Here is a 12276-nt window from a genome sequence, read left to right as displayed (position 1 = left end):
ATGCTAAGAATGCTATGCTATGTGTGTCTAACTATATCATAAAATGTCCTAGTTACTAGTAGTAAAAAATTTTTAAATTCAGGTATTTATATACAATAAAATTCACCCATTTTAGGTGTACAATATGAATCTGTCCTAGCCACCCTAATTTTCTGTGTTTTCACAATTCCTTTAATCCATTTCTTACTCACTTTCAATGATACACCCTATAGCACAAAACTCAGATTGGTACTTGTTTCCGTAAAACAACAAGCCCTCCTCTTTCTAGATGAACTCAGCACTTGACCTCAACTTCAACCTACAGCAAATACTCATATCCCCTGTCACAGGTTAGCATGCAATCCCTCAACTGTGCCTCATTCCTCTATTAGATCCCATCTCTTTCCTCCTATTCTGATAATCTACCTGCTCGCAGATATATTTTCTTTTCCAGCATACTAAAATCTACATTGCCCATATAAGATTTTTCCTCTATTTGAAAATATGCTCAGGTCTCCTTTCTGGCCAAAACAAACAAATAAACAAACCAAAAAAAAAAAAAAAAGTCTGGTCTATATCAAATTCTTGAAATATTTTTTCTTCACCAGCTTATAACTTTATGTACTCCTTTCGCATCTTAACCTAACACTATCAAGAACCTAAGGCTTTTCCCCTCTTTGTCCTCAAACTTTCTGATCTCTGCAATATGTATTGCTGTCCTCAATGGTTTTTTTTTTTTGAGAAATGAATATGACAACATGGATAAACCTGAAGGATTTTGTTGAGTGAATCAAGCCAAACACAAAAGGACAAATATTGTATGACTGTGCTACTATGAGCTAAATACAATGTGTAACATATTGTATTATTCAATTTACATAAAATGTAAATATAAATCAATTTATAAAGATGAAATCAGAATTGGTTAAGAAGGGCTGGGGAAGGCATCCTAAGAGGTGTGGAGTTTTTCTTTTTAAGAGTAATGAAATGGTTCTAAAGATTTTTGTGGTGTGAATGCACAACTGTGATTACATTAAAAGCACTGATTACACACTTTGGATAGATCATATGTTATGTGAATATATCTCAATAAAACTGCTTATAAATAATTTTTTAAAAAAGAGAATCTATGGTTTTCTCCCTCTTTGTCCTCAAACATTCTGATCTCTGCAACATATTCTGCTGTTTTCAAAGGTTGTTCTGGGTTGTTATTGTTTTTTTAAGTGCCCTACACATCAGCTGCTGCCTCTATTTAAAGACCAGTGGGTCACAGAAAAAAAAAGTCAAATGTACTATTAAGTATTTGAGGAGATAAGACATATCAGGACTGGGTTACCCAGTATGGACTACAAAGTAATAAATGAGGGAAGCGGACTTGGCTCAACGGTTAGAGCATCCACCTACCACATGAGAGGTCCACGGTTCAAACCCAGGGCCTCCCTGACCCGTGTGGAGCTGGCCCACATGCAGTGCTGATGCGTGCAAGGAGTACCATGCCAGGTAGGGGTGTCCCCCGTATAGGGGAACCCCATGCTCAAGGAGTGCACCCTGTAAGGAGAGCCACCCAGCACCAAACAAAGTTTAGCCTGCCCAGGAGTGGCACCGCACACATGAAGAGCTGACACAGCAAGATGACAAAAAAAACACAGATTCCCGGTGCCATTGACAAGAATAGAAGCAGACACAGAAGGACACAGAGCGAATGGACACAGAGAACAGACAACTGGGGCAGGGAAGGGAAGAGAAAAAAAAAAAAATTACCAAGTAATAAACGGCTTACAATCTAAAGGGAACGTTTAAGATGAAAAAATATAATGAAATGATAGATAATACAAAACCATATGTTATCAAGGGTTGGACTGTGCAGAATGGATTCCCTAACTTTGTCATGCAACTCAAAGTATCATACAATTTCTAATTATGAAGCATATAGGAGTTTGCAATTTCAGACATTTGGTAAGCAGGTGATACTTTAAGAGTCACTTAGGAACTGGAATAGAATGCAGCAGCTGGCGCTTTCCTCCCACAGATTTGTAGGAAGGGCCGAAGGTAGGATGCAGAGCCAAGGCAGATGGCAGGGCAACCCTGTATGTTAGATTTCCCAGGTATCTGGACAAGAATGAGGGATGGGAACAGAGAGAAGTTACTTTGTTTTTTCACCATCATCCCACTAAGGCCTTGACCAGCCACTTCACATACATCCAAACTTACGCCTGCAACTCTGCATAGCCATTACTTATATTATAATGAGTAATACATCTCCAAACTCTAGGACCCCCAAAGCCAAATCAAGAGAGAATGGGAGTGAGAGAGAGGGCAAAGGGCAAAGAATCTCTTCAGCTTGATCGGGTCAGGGGATACATTGATGCACAAGTGTCATAGAGGAGCTAGAGGAGTACTTGAGTTAGGCACAGACTGGCACCTCCTGTGAACAACTAAAAGAGAATATATCACCAGGCAACTAAGCAAAGACTAGATCTTTACTATCCGTGAAAAGTGATTTAGAGGTACCAATATCCTAAAACTTGAATTGTACAAAAGAAAAAAATGAAACTGAGGATTCTTTATGTGGTTTGGAGATGGAAAAAATCATGTAGAACTAATAAATATGGAAAATGAATAATAAAAGCGATGGTACTTTAAGAATGAATAGATTTAGATAATAGGAATGGAATGGCCAGGAAGTTACCGCATAAGCAAATGACAACAAGTGTAGTGATATGAGCAGGAGGAATTACCAATTCAAACATGTTACTTCTGATGACAGACTAAAATGGAAAGAAAGAAATGTCCAAATGAACCTTTATCATAAACAAATGAATTTTCTCATATGCTTCTTTTCTAATTCTATCCTAGCTGTTTCATGTGTTTAAATCACCTTTCCTGCTGGATAATAACCTTCTTAAAGTTAGGACCTTGTCTTCTATTTTCATATTCCCTATGCTTCTTCCATTTGCCAAACACTCATTATTAAAAAAAAAAATCTAGAAAACAGAGCATGAACTCACTAAATACTTGCTATTATAAATTAAGCTTTCTGAGAAAGGGTGCTGACAGCAATATAAATTGATTTTTAAAAATATGTATGTGTGAGGACTTAATTCTTTATTCAGTAAAATTGTCCTTCAAATATAAAGATGAGTTTAAAATATTCACAAATAAACGGAAACTAAGAGAGTTTGTAAAAAAAGAATCCACACTGCAGAAAAAGGAAGCCTTACACCCTGAAAGAAAAAGACAGGAGAGGCTTAGAGAAGAAAAGAAAAATTAGCAAAAAAGAAAATCAGAAGATTAAAAAGAAAGATGAAAATAAGATATGACATATGAAAACCAAAGAATAAAATGGTGGAATAATGTATTTACAGCAATATCATTGAATGTGAATGGATTAAACTCCCCAATCAAAAGATACAGGCTGGCAGAATGGATTAAAAAAACATGAGCCATCCATATGCTGCCTACAAGAGACAAACCTTGGACCCAGAGATACAAACTGGCTAAAAGTGAAAGGCTGGAAAAAGATATTCAGTGCAAACAGTAAGCAAAAAAGAGCGGGAGTAGCTATACTACTAATAATATCGGACAAAACAGACTTTAAATGTGAAAGAGTTATAAAAAATCCAGAAGGCCATTACATAACAGTCATAAATATCTATGCACCTAACCAGGCTGCCCCAAAATACATGAGGCAAACTCTGGAAAGCTGAAGGGAGAAATAGATACCTGTGCAATAATCACTGGAGACTTCAACACCCCATTCAAATCATTAGATGGAACAACTAGACAGACAATCAAAAGGAAACTATGATAAATGAGCTAGACCTAGCAGACAAATACAGAACACTGCATCCAAAGGCAGCTGGTTATACATTCTTCTCAAGTTCTCACATGTCTTTCTCCAGGATGGATCACATGTCAGGTCACAATGCAGGTCTCAATAAGTATGAAAATAATGAAATTATACAAAACGCCTCCCCAGAACAAAATGGAATGGAATTGGAAATCAATAATAAACAGGAAGGAGGTAAATTTGCAAATGTATCATGGATGCTGAGCAAGACACTCCTAAATAATAAGTGGGTTAAAGGAGAAATTCCAAGTGAAATTAGTAAATATATTGAGACAAAGGAAAACGAGAACACAACACTATATTAAAACTTATGGGGAAGTGGGTTTGGCTCAACAGTTAGAGCATCTGCCTACCACATGGGAGGTCCACGGTTCAAACCCAGGACCTCCCTGACCAGTGTGGAGCTGGCCCACATGCAGTGCTGAAGCACACAGGGAGCGCCATGCCACGCAGGGGTGTCCCCTGAGTAGGGGAGCCCCACGCGCAGGGAGTGCACCCTGTGGGGAGAGCTGCCCAGTGCAAAAGAAAAGTCCAGCCTGCCCTGGAGTGGCGCCACACACAAGGACACCTGATGCAGCAAGATGCACAATAACAACAACAACAACAACAGAGACACAGATTCCCAGTGTTGCTGACAAGGATACAAGCAGACGCAGAAGAACACACAGCAAAAATGGACACAGAGAACAGACAACTGGAGTGGGAAAGGGGAGAGAAATAAATAAATAATAAATCTTAAAAAAATAAAAACTTATGGGGGAAGCAGATGTGGCTCAGGGGACTAGGCTTCCACCTACCACACGGGAGGTCACTGGTTCAGATCCCAGTGCCTGCTAAAGAAGACAGTGAACTGGCATGATGGGCAGGCATGGTAAGCTGACACAACAAGAGATACAAGAAGAAAAAACATAATGAGAGATACAATAACACAGGGAACAGAGGTTCCCAGTGCCTCCTAAAGAGGATAACGAGCTGTCGCGATAGGCAGGCATGGCAAGCTGACACAACAAGACGATGCAACAAGAGATGCAGGGAGGAAAAATATAATGAGAGACACAGCAAAGCAGGGAATGGCAGTGGCTCAAGTGATTGGGCACCTCCCTCCCACATCAGAGGCCCCAGGTTTGGCTCCCAGTGCCTCCTAGAGAAACAAGGAAGAAAAATAGACACAGCAAGTGAAAAACAACAGGGGGGTGGGGAAAATTAATAAATAAAATAAATCTTAAAAAAAAAAAACTTATGGGATCCAGACAGTGAATATGGCTCGTGGCTAAGCACCCACCTAACACATAGGAGGTCCCAGGTGCCTTCTGAAAAAACAAAAAGCAAACAAGCAAAACAAATGGAAAAACTTAGGGGAGCCTATGTGGCCCACTGGTTGAACGCCAGCTACCCACATATGAGGTCTGGGGTTCGTTTCCAGTGCCTTCTAAAAACATAAAAACAAAATAACAAGCAAACATATGAAAAAAAAACAACTCAGGGGAGCCCATGTGGCTCACTGGTTGAGCACCAGCTTCCCACATACGAGGTCCAGAGTTCAATCCCCAGCCCCAGTACTGCATTCCATGAATAAATCCCACTTAGTCATAAAAAACTTACAGGATAAAGCAAAGGCAGACTTGAGAGGGAACTTTTTAGACCCTAACACTTCTATAAAAAAAGAAGAGGTAAAATCAAATCTCTAACTGAATCTGGAGAAACTAGAAAAATAGCTAAACCATTCCCAAAGAAAGCAAAAGGAAAGAATAAAGATTAGAGTAGAAATAAGTAAAATTGAGAACAAAAAATAGAGAAAATCCACAAAGCCAAAAACTGGTTCTTTGATAAGAGCAATAAAATTTACAAAACCATAGCTAGACCATCAAAGAAAAAAAGAAAGAAGATACAAATAAGTAAAATCAGAAATGAAAAGGGTGAAGTTTCAACTGATCCCACAGAAAAAAAAGAAGCCTAAGGGGATATTATGAGAAACTATATGCCAACAAATTAGACAACCTACATGAAATGTACAAATTCCTAGAAATGCACAAACAACCTACACTAATGCTACAAAAAAATACAAGAACTTAACAAACCAATCACATTTAAAGAGATTGAAATCTGTCATCAAAAATAACCCAACAAAGAAAAGTCCAGGACCAGATGGCTTCACAGATGAATTCTACCAAGCATTTGGAAAAGAATTAACACCAATCCTGCTTAAACTCTTCCAAACAACTGAAAAGGAGGGAAAATTACCCAATACATTTTATGAAGCCAACATTACCCTAATACCAAAGCCAGATAAAGACACAAGAAAATTATAGACTAATCTCTCTAGTGAACATAGATTCAAAATTCTAAAGAAAATTCTTACAAATAGAATCCAACAGCATATCAAAAAACTTATACATTATGACTAAGTGGGATTTATTCATGGTATGCAAGCCTGGTTCAACCTAAGAAAATGAATCAATGTAATATACCACATTTAAAAATTGAAGAAAAAACATCACACGATAATCTTGATCAAAGCACAAAAAGGCATTCGAAAAAATCCAGCATCCTGTCTTGATAAAAACACTTCAAAAGACAGAAACAGAAGGAAAACTCCTCATTACGATAAAAGGCATATATGAAAATCTCACAGCCAACATTGTACTAATGGGGAAAGGTTGAAAGCTCTTCCTGTAAGATCAGGAACAGAGCAAGGATACCCACGGTCACCAATGTTATTCAGCATTGTACTAGAAGTTCTAGCTGTAACAGAACTTTGTCATAGACATATGTCATAGACATATGACAAAGCTGCTTGAGCTAATGAATTCAGCAAAATGGCAGAATACGAGCTCAATATACAAAAATCTGTAATGTTTCTGTACACTAGAAATGAACAATCTGAGGAGGAAATCAGGGAAATTATTTCCTTTTAATAGCAAGGAAAAGACTCAAATACCTAGGAATCAATTTAACCAAAGAAATACAGGACCTATATGCAGAAAACTATAAAACGTGGCTAAAAAGAAATCAATGAAGACCTAAAAAATGGAAAGACATTCCATGTTAATGGATTAGAAGATTAAATATTGTGAAGATGCAATCCTACCAAAATTTATTATAGTTCAATGTAATACCAATGAAAATTCCAACAGCCTACTTTACAGAATAGAAAAGGCAATTTCCAAATTCATTTGGAAGGGAAAGTACACCCAAATAGCCAAAAGCATTCTAAAAAAGAAGTCTGATGTGGGAGAAATTGCACTGCCTGGCCTTGAAACATATTACAAAGCTACAGTGGTCAAACAAGCATGGTACTGGCATAAAAACAGACACATCAACCAGTGGAATAGAACTGAGAGTCTAGAAATAAAACCTCACCTCTTGGGAAGCGGATATGGCTCAAAGGATAGAGCGCCCGCCTACCACATGGGAGGTCCAGGGTTCAAACCCAGGGCCTCCTGACCCGTGTGATGAGCTGGCCCACAAGCAGTGCTGATGCACGCAAGGACTGCTGTGCCATGCAGGGGAGCCCCACGCGCAAGGAGTGTGCCCATAAGGAGAGCAACCCAGTGCAAAAAAAGTGCAGCCCGCCCAGGCATGGCGTCGCACACACACAGAGCTGACGCAGCAAGAAGACACAACAAAAAAGAGACACAGATTCCTGGTGCCACTGAGAAGAATACAAGCGGACATAGAAGAACACACAGCGAAAATACAGACAGTAGATGAGTGGGGGGGGGCCGGGAAGGGGAGAGAAATAAATAAATAAATAAATCTTTAAAATTAAACAAAACAAAACAAAACAAAAAACCTCACCTCTGGGCCAACTGGTTTTTGACAAACCTACCAAATCTATTAACAGGACAAAACAGTCTCTTCAACAAATGGTGCTTGGAAAACTCATAAGCAAAAGAATGAAATAGGATCCCCTCTCACTCCCTATACAAGAACCAACTCAATGTGGATCAATGTAAAAACCAGGACCATAAAAAACACTAGAAGAAAATGTAGAGAAACCTTTTAAAGACCAAAGCCTGCTCAACAAAAGAAAAAAAATAGATAAATGGGACCTCCTCAAAATTAAACACTTTGCATCTCACAGGACTTTGTCAAAAGGGTGAAAAGGCAGCCAACTCAATGGGGCAAAATATTTGGAAATCACATGTCAGATAAAGGTCTACGATCCATGATATATAAAGAGATGCTACAATTCAACAATAAAAGAACAAAGATCTGATTAAAAAATGGGCAAAAGTCTTGAATAGACATTTGTCCAAAGAAATATAAATGGCAAAAAAAAAAAAAGAAAATGTTCAAAATCACTAGCAATTAGACAAACGCAAACCAAAACAATGTGATACCATTTCACACCTATCAGAACATCCACCATTAAAAAGACAGAGAACTACAAGTGTTGGAGAGGATGTGGAAAGATAGGAATGCTTATTCACTATTGGTGGTAATGTAGAATGGTACAGTCACGTGGAGGACTGTTTCGCAGTTCCTAAAGAAGTTGAATATAGATTTGCCACATGAGCCGTCAATACCACTTCTGGCTATATACCCAGGTGAATTGAGAGCAGTGATACGAACAGACATCTGTTCATCAATGTACATAATGGCTTTATTCATGATCGCCAAAAGAAAGAAACAACCCAGATGTCCCTCAACTGAGGAATTATAAACAATGTGTCGTATTCACACAATGGAATATTATGCAGCTATACAAAGAAATGAAGTTGTAAAGCATATGACAACATGGATAAACCTGGATGTATTATGTTGCGTGAAGCAAGTCAGACACAAAAGGACAAATACTATATGATTGTGCTACTGTGAACTAAATATATTGTGCAATATCATGGCGTTAATAACTTGAATGTGGATCACCTGAAAATAGAATGATGTTAGTAGAACGCAGAGAGTTAACATGTACAGAAATGGTAAAAAGATTGTGTTAATCTTTGGAAATCAATGGAATAGGTGAAAGTCTAACATGTTTGTAACTAGCAGCACTATTATGTGGGTATGAAAGTGGTTTAAAGAGAAAGTCTAAGGTCATGTAAATTACTAAAAGGAAAGATAAAAATTGTTACATGGAACTGTATAGCACAGTAAAACCACACGTGAAATATGAATATGGGTAAAAATGCATATATATATAAGATCGTTTTTCTTTGAAGCTGAACAAATGTATGTTAATACTATAAGATGTTAATATCAGACAAAAGAAACACATTATGCTAAGTGAAAGAAACCAGACACAAAGTACTACATGTTGAATGACTTATATAAAATGTAAATATAAATCAATTTATAAAAATGGAATTAGATTGGTGGTTATGTGGGGCTAGATAAAGACTGCTAAGGTATGTGGACATTTTCCTTTATGGAGTAATGAAATGGTTCTAAAATATTCTGTGGTGATTAATGCACAGCATTGTGATTATGCTAAAAGCCACTGATTGTACACTTTGAATGGATCATATGGTATGTGAATATTTCTCAATAAATCTGCTTAATAAATAAACAATTGTGCAAAACAGCCAGAAATAGAAGCTATGAACTTCAGTGGAAGTATAGAGAGATTCAGAGGTGAAGAATTTTCTTGTCTACTTTTCGCTAATGATTACTGAAATGATCTAAAAATGAGTGAAGTGATGAATGCACAACTATGTGATTATACCAAATAACACTGATTGGACACCTTGGATGAACTGTATGCTTTATTAATATGTATCAATAAAATTGATTTGCTTTAAAAAAAAATGAGGTAGGACTACACGTAGTGATGAGAAAAGATTTAATGCAAAAGAAGTATATGTATATGGTATGATTTCATTTAGGTGGAGGGAAAATTTTATACAAGTATAGTGTGTGTATATATACATATATATTTCTAGAAAAATAAACTGTAAATTGATGACTGGTTCCTTTTGGAGAGCAGTAATCACTGTCAGGTTACTTTTAACTGCTCATCCGTTTGGTTTGAATTTCTCATGAGCATGTTAAAATAAACTGTTCTTTTCTGAATGCAACATTAACATACTGGGAGGGCCAAATGCTGCTATCAGCAAAATATAGTTGTTAGGTGCTAAAAATTGCCTCTATTATGATACTTCTCCATTATCTCTAAGTATTTTTTCAATTGTTTGTCTCTTCTAGTAAAGGATGAGCTTTCTGGAGGCAGGAATTTTGTTTTGTATCTTCGGTTCCCCAACGCCTTGTACATAGTTTCTGGCACATAGTAAGCACTCAGTAAATACTGGTGAATAATAATAATAATAAAGTTAATCAAGGAGACTTTATCAATATAACCACCTTGCCAGAAGATTTGATAAAAGGTAAATTCTCATAAAAGAAATACCTAACTCAGGTCTTCAGGGTTAACATGGCAGAAAGAAGTAGTATCATAGATTGTCCCTTCTGTCATCAACCTACAAAATGAACAAAATTCACCAAACAAGGAAAGGGGCCAATTTATGTGATAAATACTGAAGAATAGTGGTGGCAAAGAAAAAAAGAGAGAGAAAGAAAACTCTGGTGGAGTGAGCAGTATGGTTCAGCTCATGACCCCTACATCCCACCCCTCAGAAGCAGTACAGAAAAAAAGAGGATGAGCCAACAAACTTGCAAATTCTTACGGGCATCCTCCAATTTGTAGAGAGTTATACTGAGAGTAAGTAGAGTTAAAAGATTCTGTTTAAATTTATAATAGTAAAAGGATCAAATTTTTAAAATGACCAAAACATCTTAATAGCTTTCAAAATCTTTTCGTCTTAACCATAGTGCTCTTTTAAAGACTAATATCTCTTGTATTCTTGGAGTGAAGAAACATTTATCTTGAATTCAGCAAGCTGTCAATATCTCTTAGATTAGTATATGTCATATACACCCACAAAATAATAAAATCTCATTTTATTAAGTATACGCCATATTGTAAAGAACTATTAAAAGTCTCAACATAGTTTAGTGGCAATGCTCCAAATGTGTTTATCAATTGCAATGAATGTACTTCAGTAATGAAGGATATTGTTAATGTAGGAAAATGTGGGAGGTGTGGGAAGCGAGCAAATGGGAATCCCCCATATTGTTTATGTGACAATTATATAATCTAACTATCTTTAAAAAAATTAAAAATTTAGAAATTTAAAAAAATTTTTCAAGTCCATTCAACATATTTAACTCACCAGGAAGTGCTGCTTTACTGATAATTCCTGTCAGCAGAGCCAATTCCTGCAAAGACCCAGCGCTAACATCCTGACAGCGCAGAATTGCTTGTATCGTATCAGAATGTGAAATGAGAAACTGTAACACCTAAGTCATGAAAAAAGAGGAGAAATAGACAAATCAAAGGTGGAACAGAGTAGAAAATTCTATTATAAATGTATAATTTATCTTCTTAATAATGTTGCAGTGATTCAATATAAGGAAGAAGAATAAGACATAAGCAATTATCTCCTGCACTATTTACATAGCTGAATTTCTCCAAAAAGCAAACAGTTAACTAAAACTCACAAAGCTGCTAAAGATAGGATTATTTCAAATTAATACATTTAGAGGCTGTTGTAGAAGAGTATTAACATTTAACTTGGAGCTACTGTATGAAAACTAATATTTGACCTCAATATAACTTCTTTAATTGTTTGTCCAAATGGAACTAGAAAAAGAATTTAAAATGAATGGCTATAAAAATGATCTATCAAATTCAAGACTAACTAGCATGGCATAGAGACAACACATAAAAGCTTTTGTCCAATTTTCCTTTTAATATGGTTAAAAATAAAAGAGATCTAAATCTTGACCTCCAAATTCTGCCCCTTCCATCTTGGCATTCTATAGTTTACTGACATAAAGGATTCTCTAATTATTTTCACAGATAAACATCTCAACTAGATTATAAATGATGTGAAAGCAAAGACTATGGCAAATCAACCCAAATATCTGTATCACTTGGGCACTGTGCCCCATTTCATTTCTTTAAAACAGATTCCTGATCTCAACCCATAATATCTCTATGTGGAACTCAGATCTCTTTTTTTAAAAAAGAAGTTCCTCAGGTGATTCTGCTACAGTGAGTACAAGACTAGTATTAGAGAACCAATGTCTTATATCACAATGTCTTACTTGTACTAAATAATCTAAATCTCAATAAAGTAGAAAATAAGAAAAGTCTTTGAGTTTTAAAGAAACGACTCAAAGGCACCAATAACTATGCAGTATAAAATAAGACAGCATAGAAACCACTGCATTCTATCTCTGTGAGAGAAGCTTGAGTACTGATAGCAGGGAAAGCACACAAAATTACCATAAAATGTTTTGAGACATAGTTACTGACAGCACCACAGAATGATAAAACAATACAATAGATGATTGGAGATTAACAATCAGCAAAAGGCTAAATTATATATTGTATTATCAGTATAAAAAAGCGAAGAATTATATATTTTAAAGGTTCAGTGAAA

The 12276-nt window shown here is 36.4% G+C and overlaps 1 protein-coding gene across 3 annotated transcripts in view; it reads right to left on the bottom strand.

Annotated features, from left to right (window-relative positions):
- The window catches only part of NUP205 (nucleoporin 205), a 94623-nt gene that overhangs the window by 15817 nt on the left and 66530 nt on the right, over nt 1–12276 (bottom strand). For 2 of the 3 annotated variants that reach the window (XR_011648865.1, XM_004470452.4), the window contains exon 35: nt 11002–11128. Coding sequence is in view for 1 of the 3 variants with exons in the window: in XM_004470452.4 (XP_004470509.1) it covers nt 11002–11128 (127 nt within the window). In the remaining 2 variants the exon portion in view is untranslated. Of the gene's footprint in view, nt 1–10178; nt 10249–11001; nt 11129–12276 lie in introns of all 3 variants that reach the window. The other variant, XR_011648866.1, reaches the window with a different exon arrangement.

Source organism: Dasypus novemcinctus, chromosome 5 (genome assembly GCF_030445035.2).
Source record: "Dasypus novemcinctus isolate mDasNov1 chromosome 5, mDasNov1.1.hap2, whole genome shotgun sequence".
Taxonomy (NCBI): Eukaryota; Metazoa; Chordata; class Mammalia; order Cingulata; family Dasypodidae; genus Dasypus; species Dasypus novemcinctus.
This window is presented reverse-complemented; position numbering and strand designations above follow the sequence as displayed.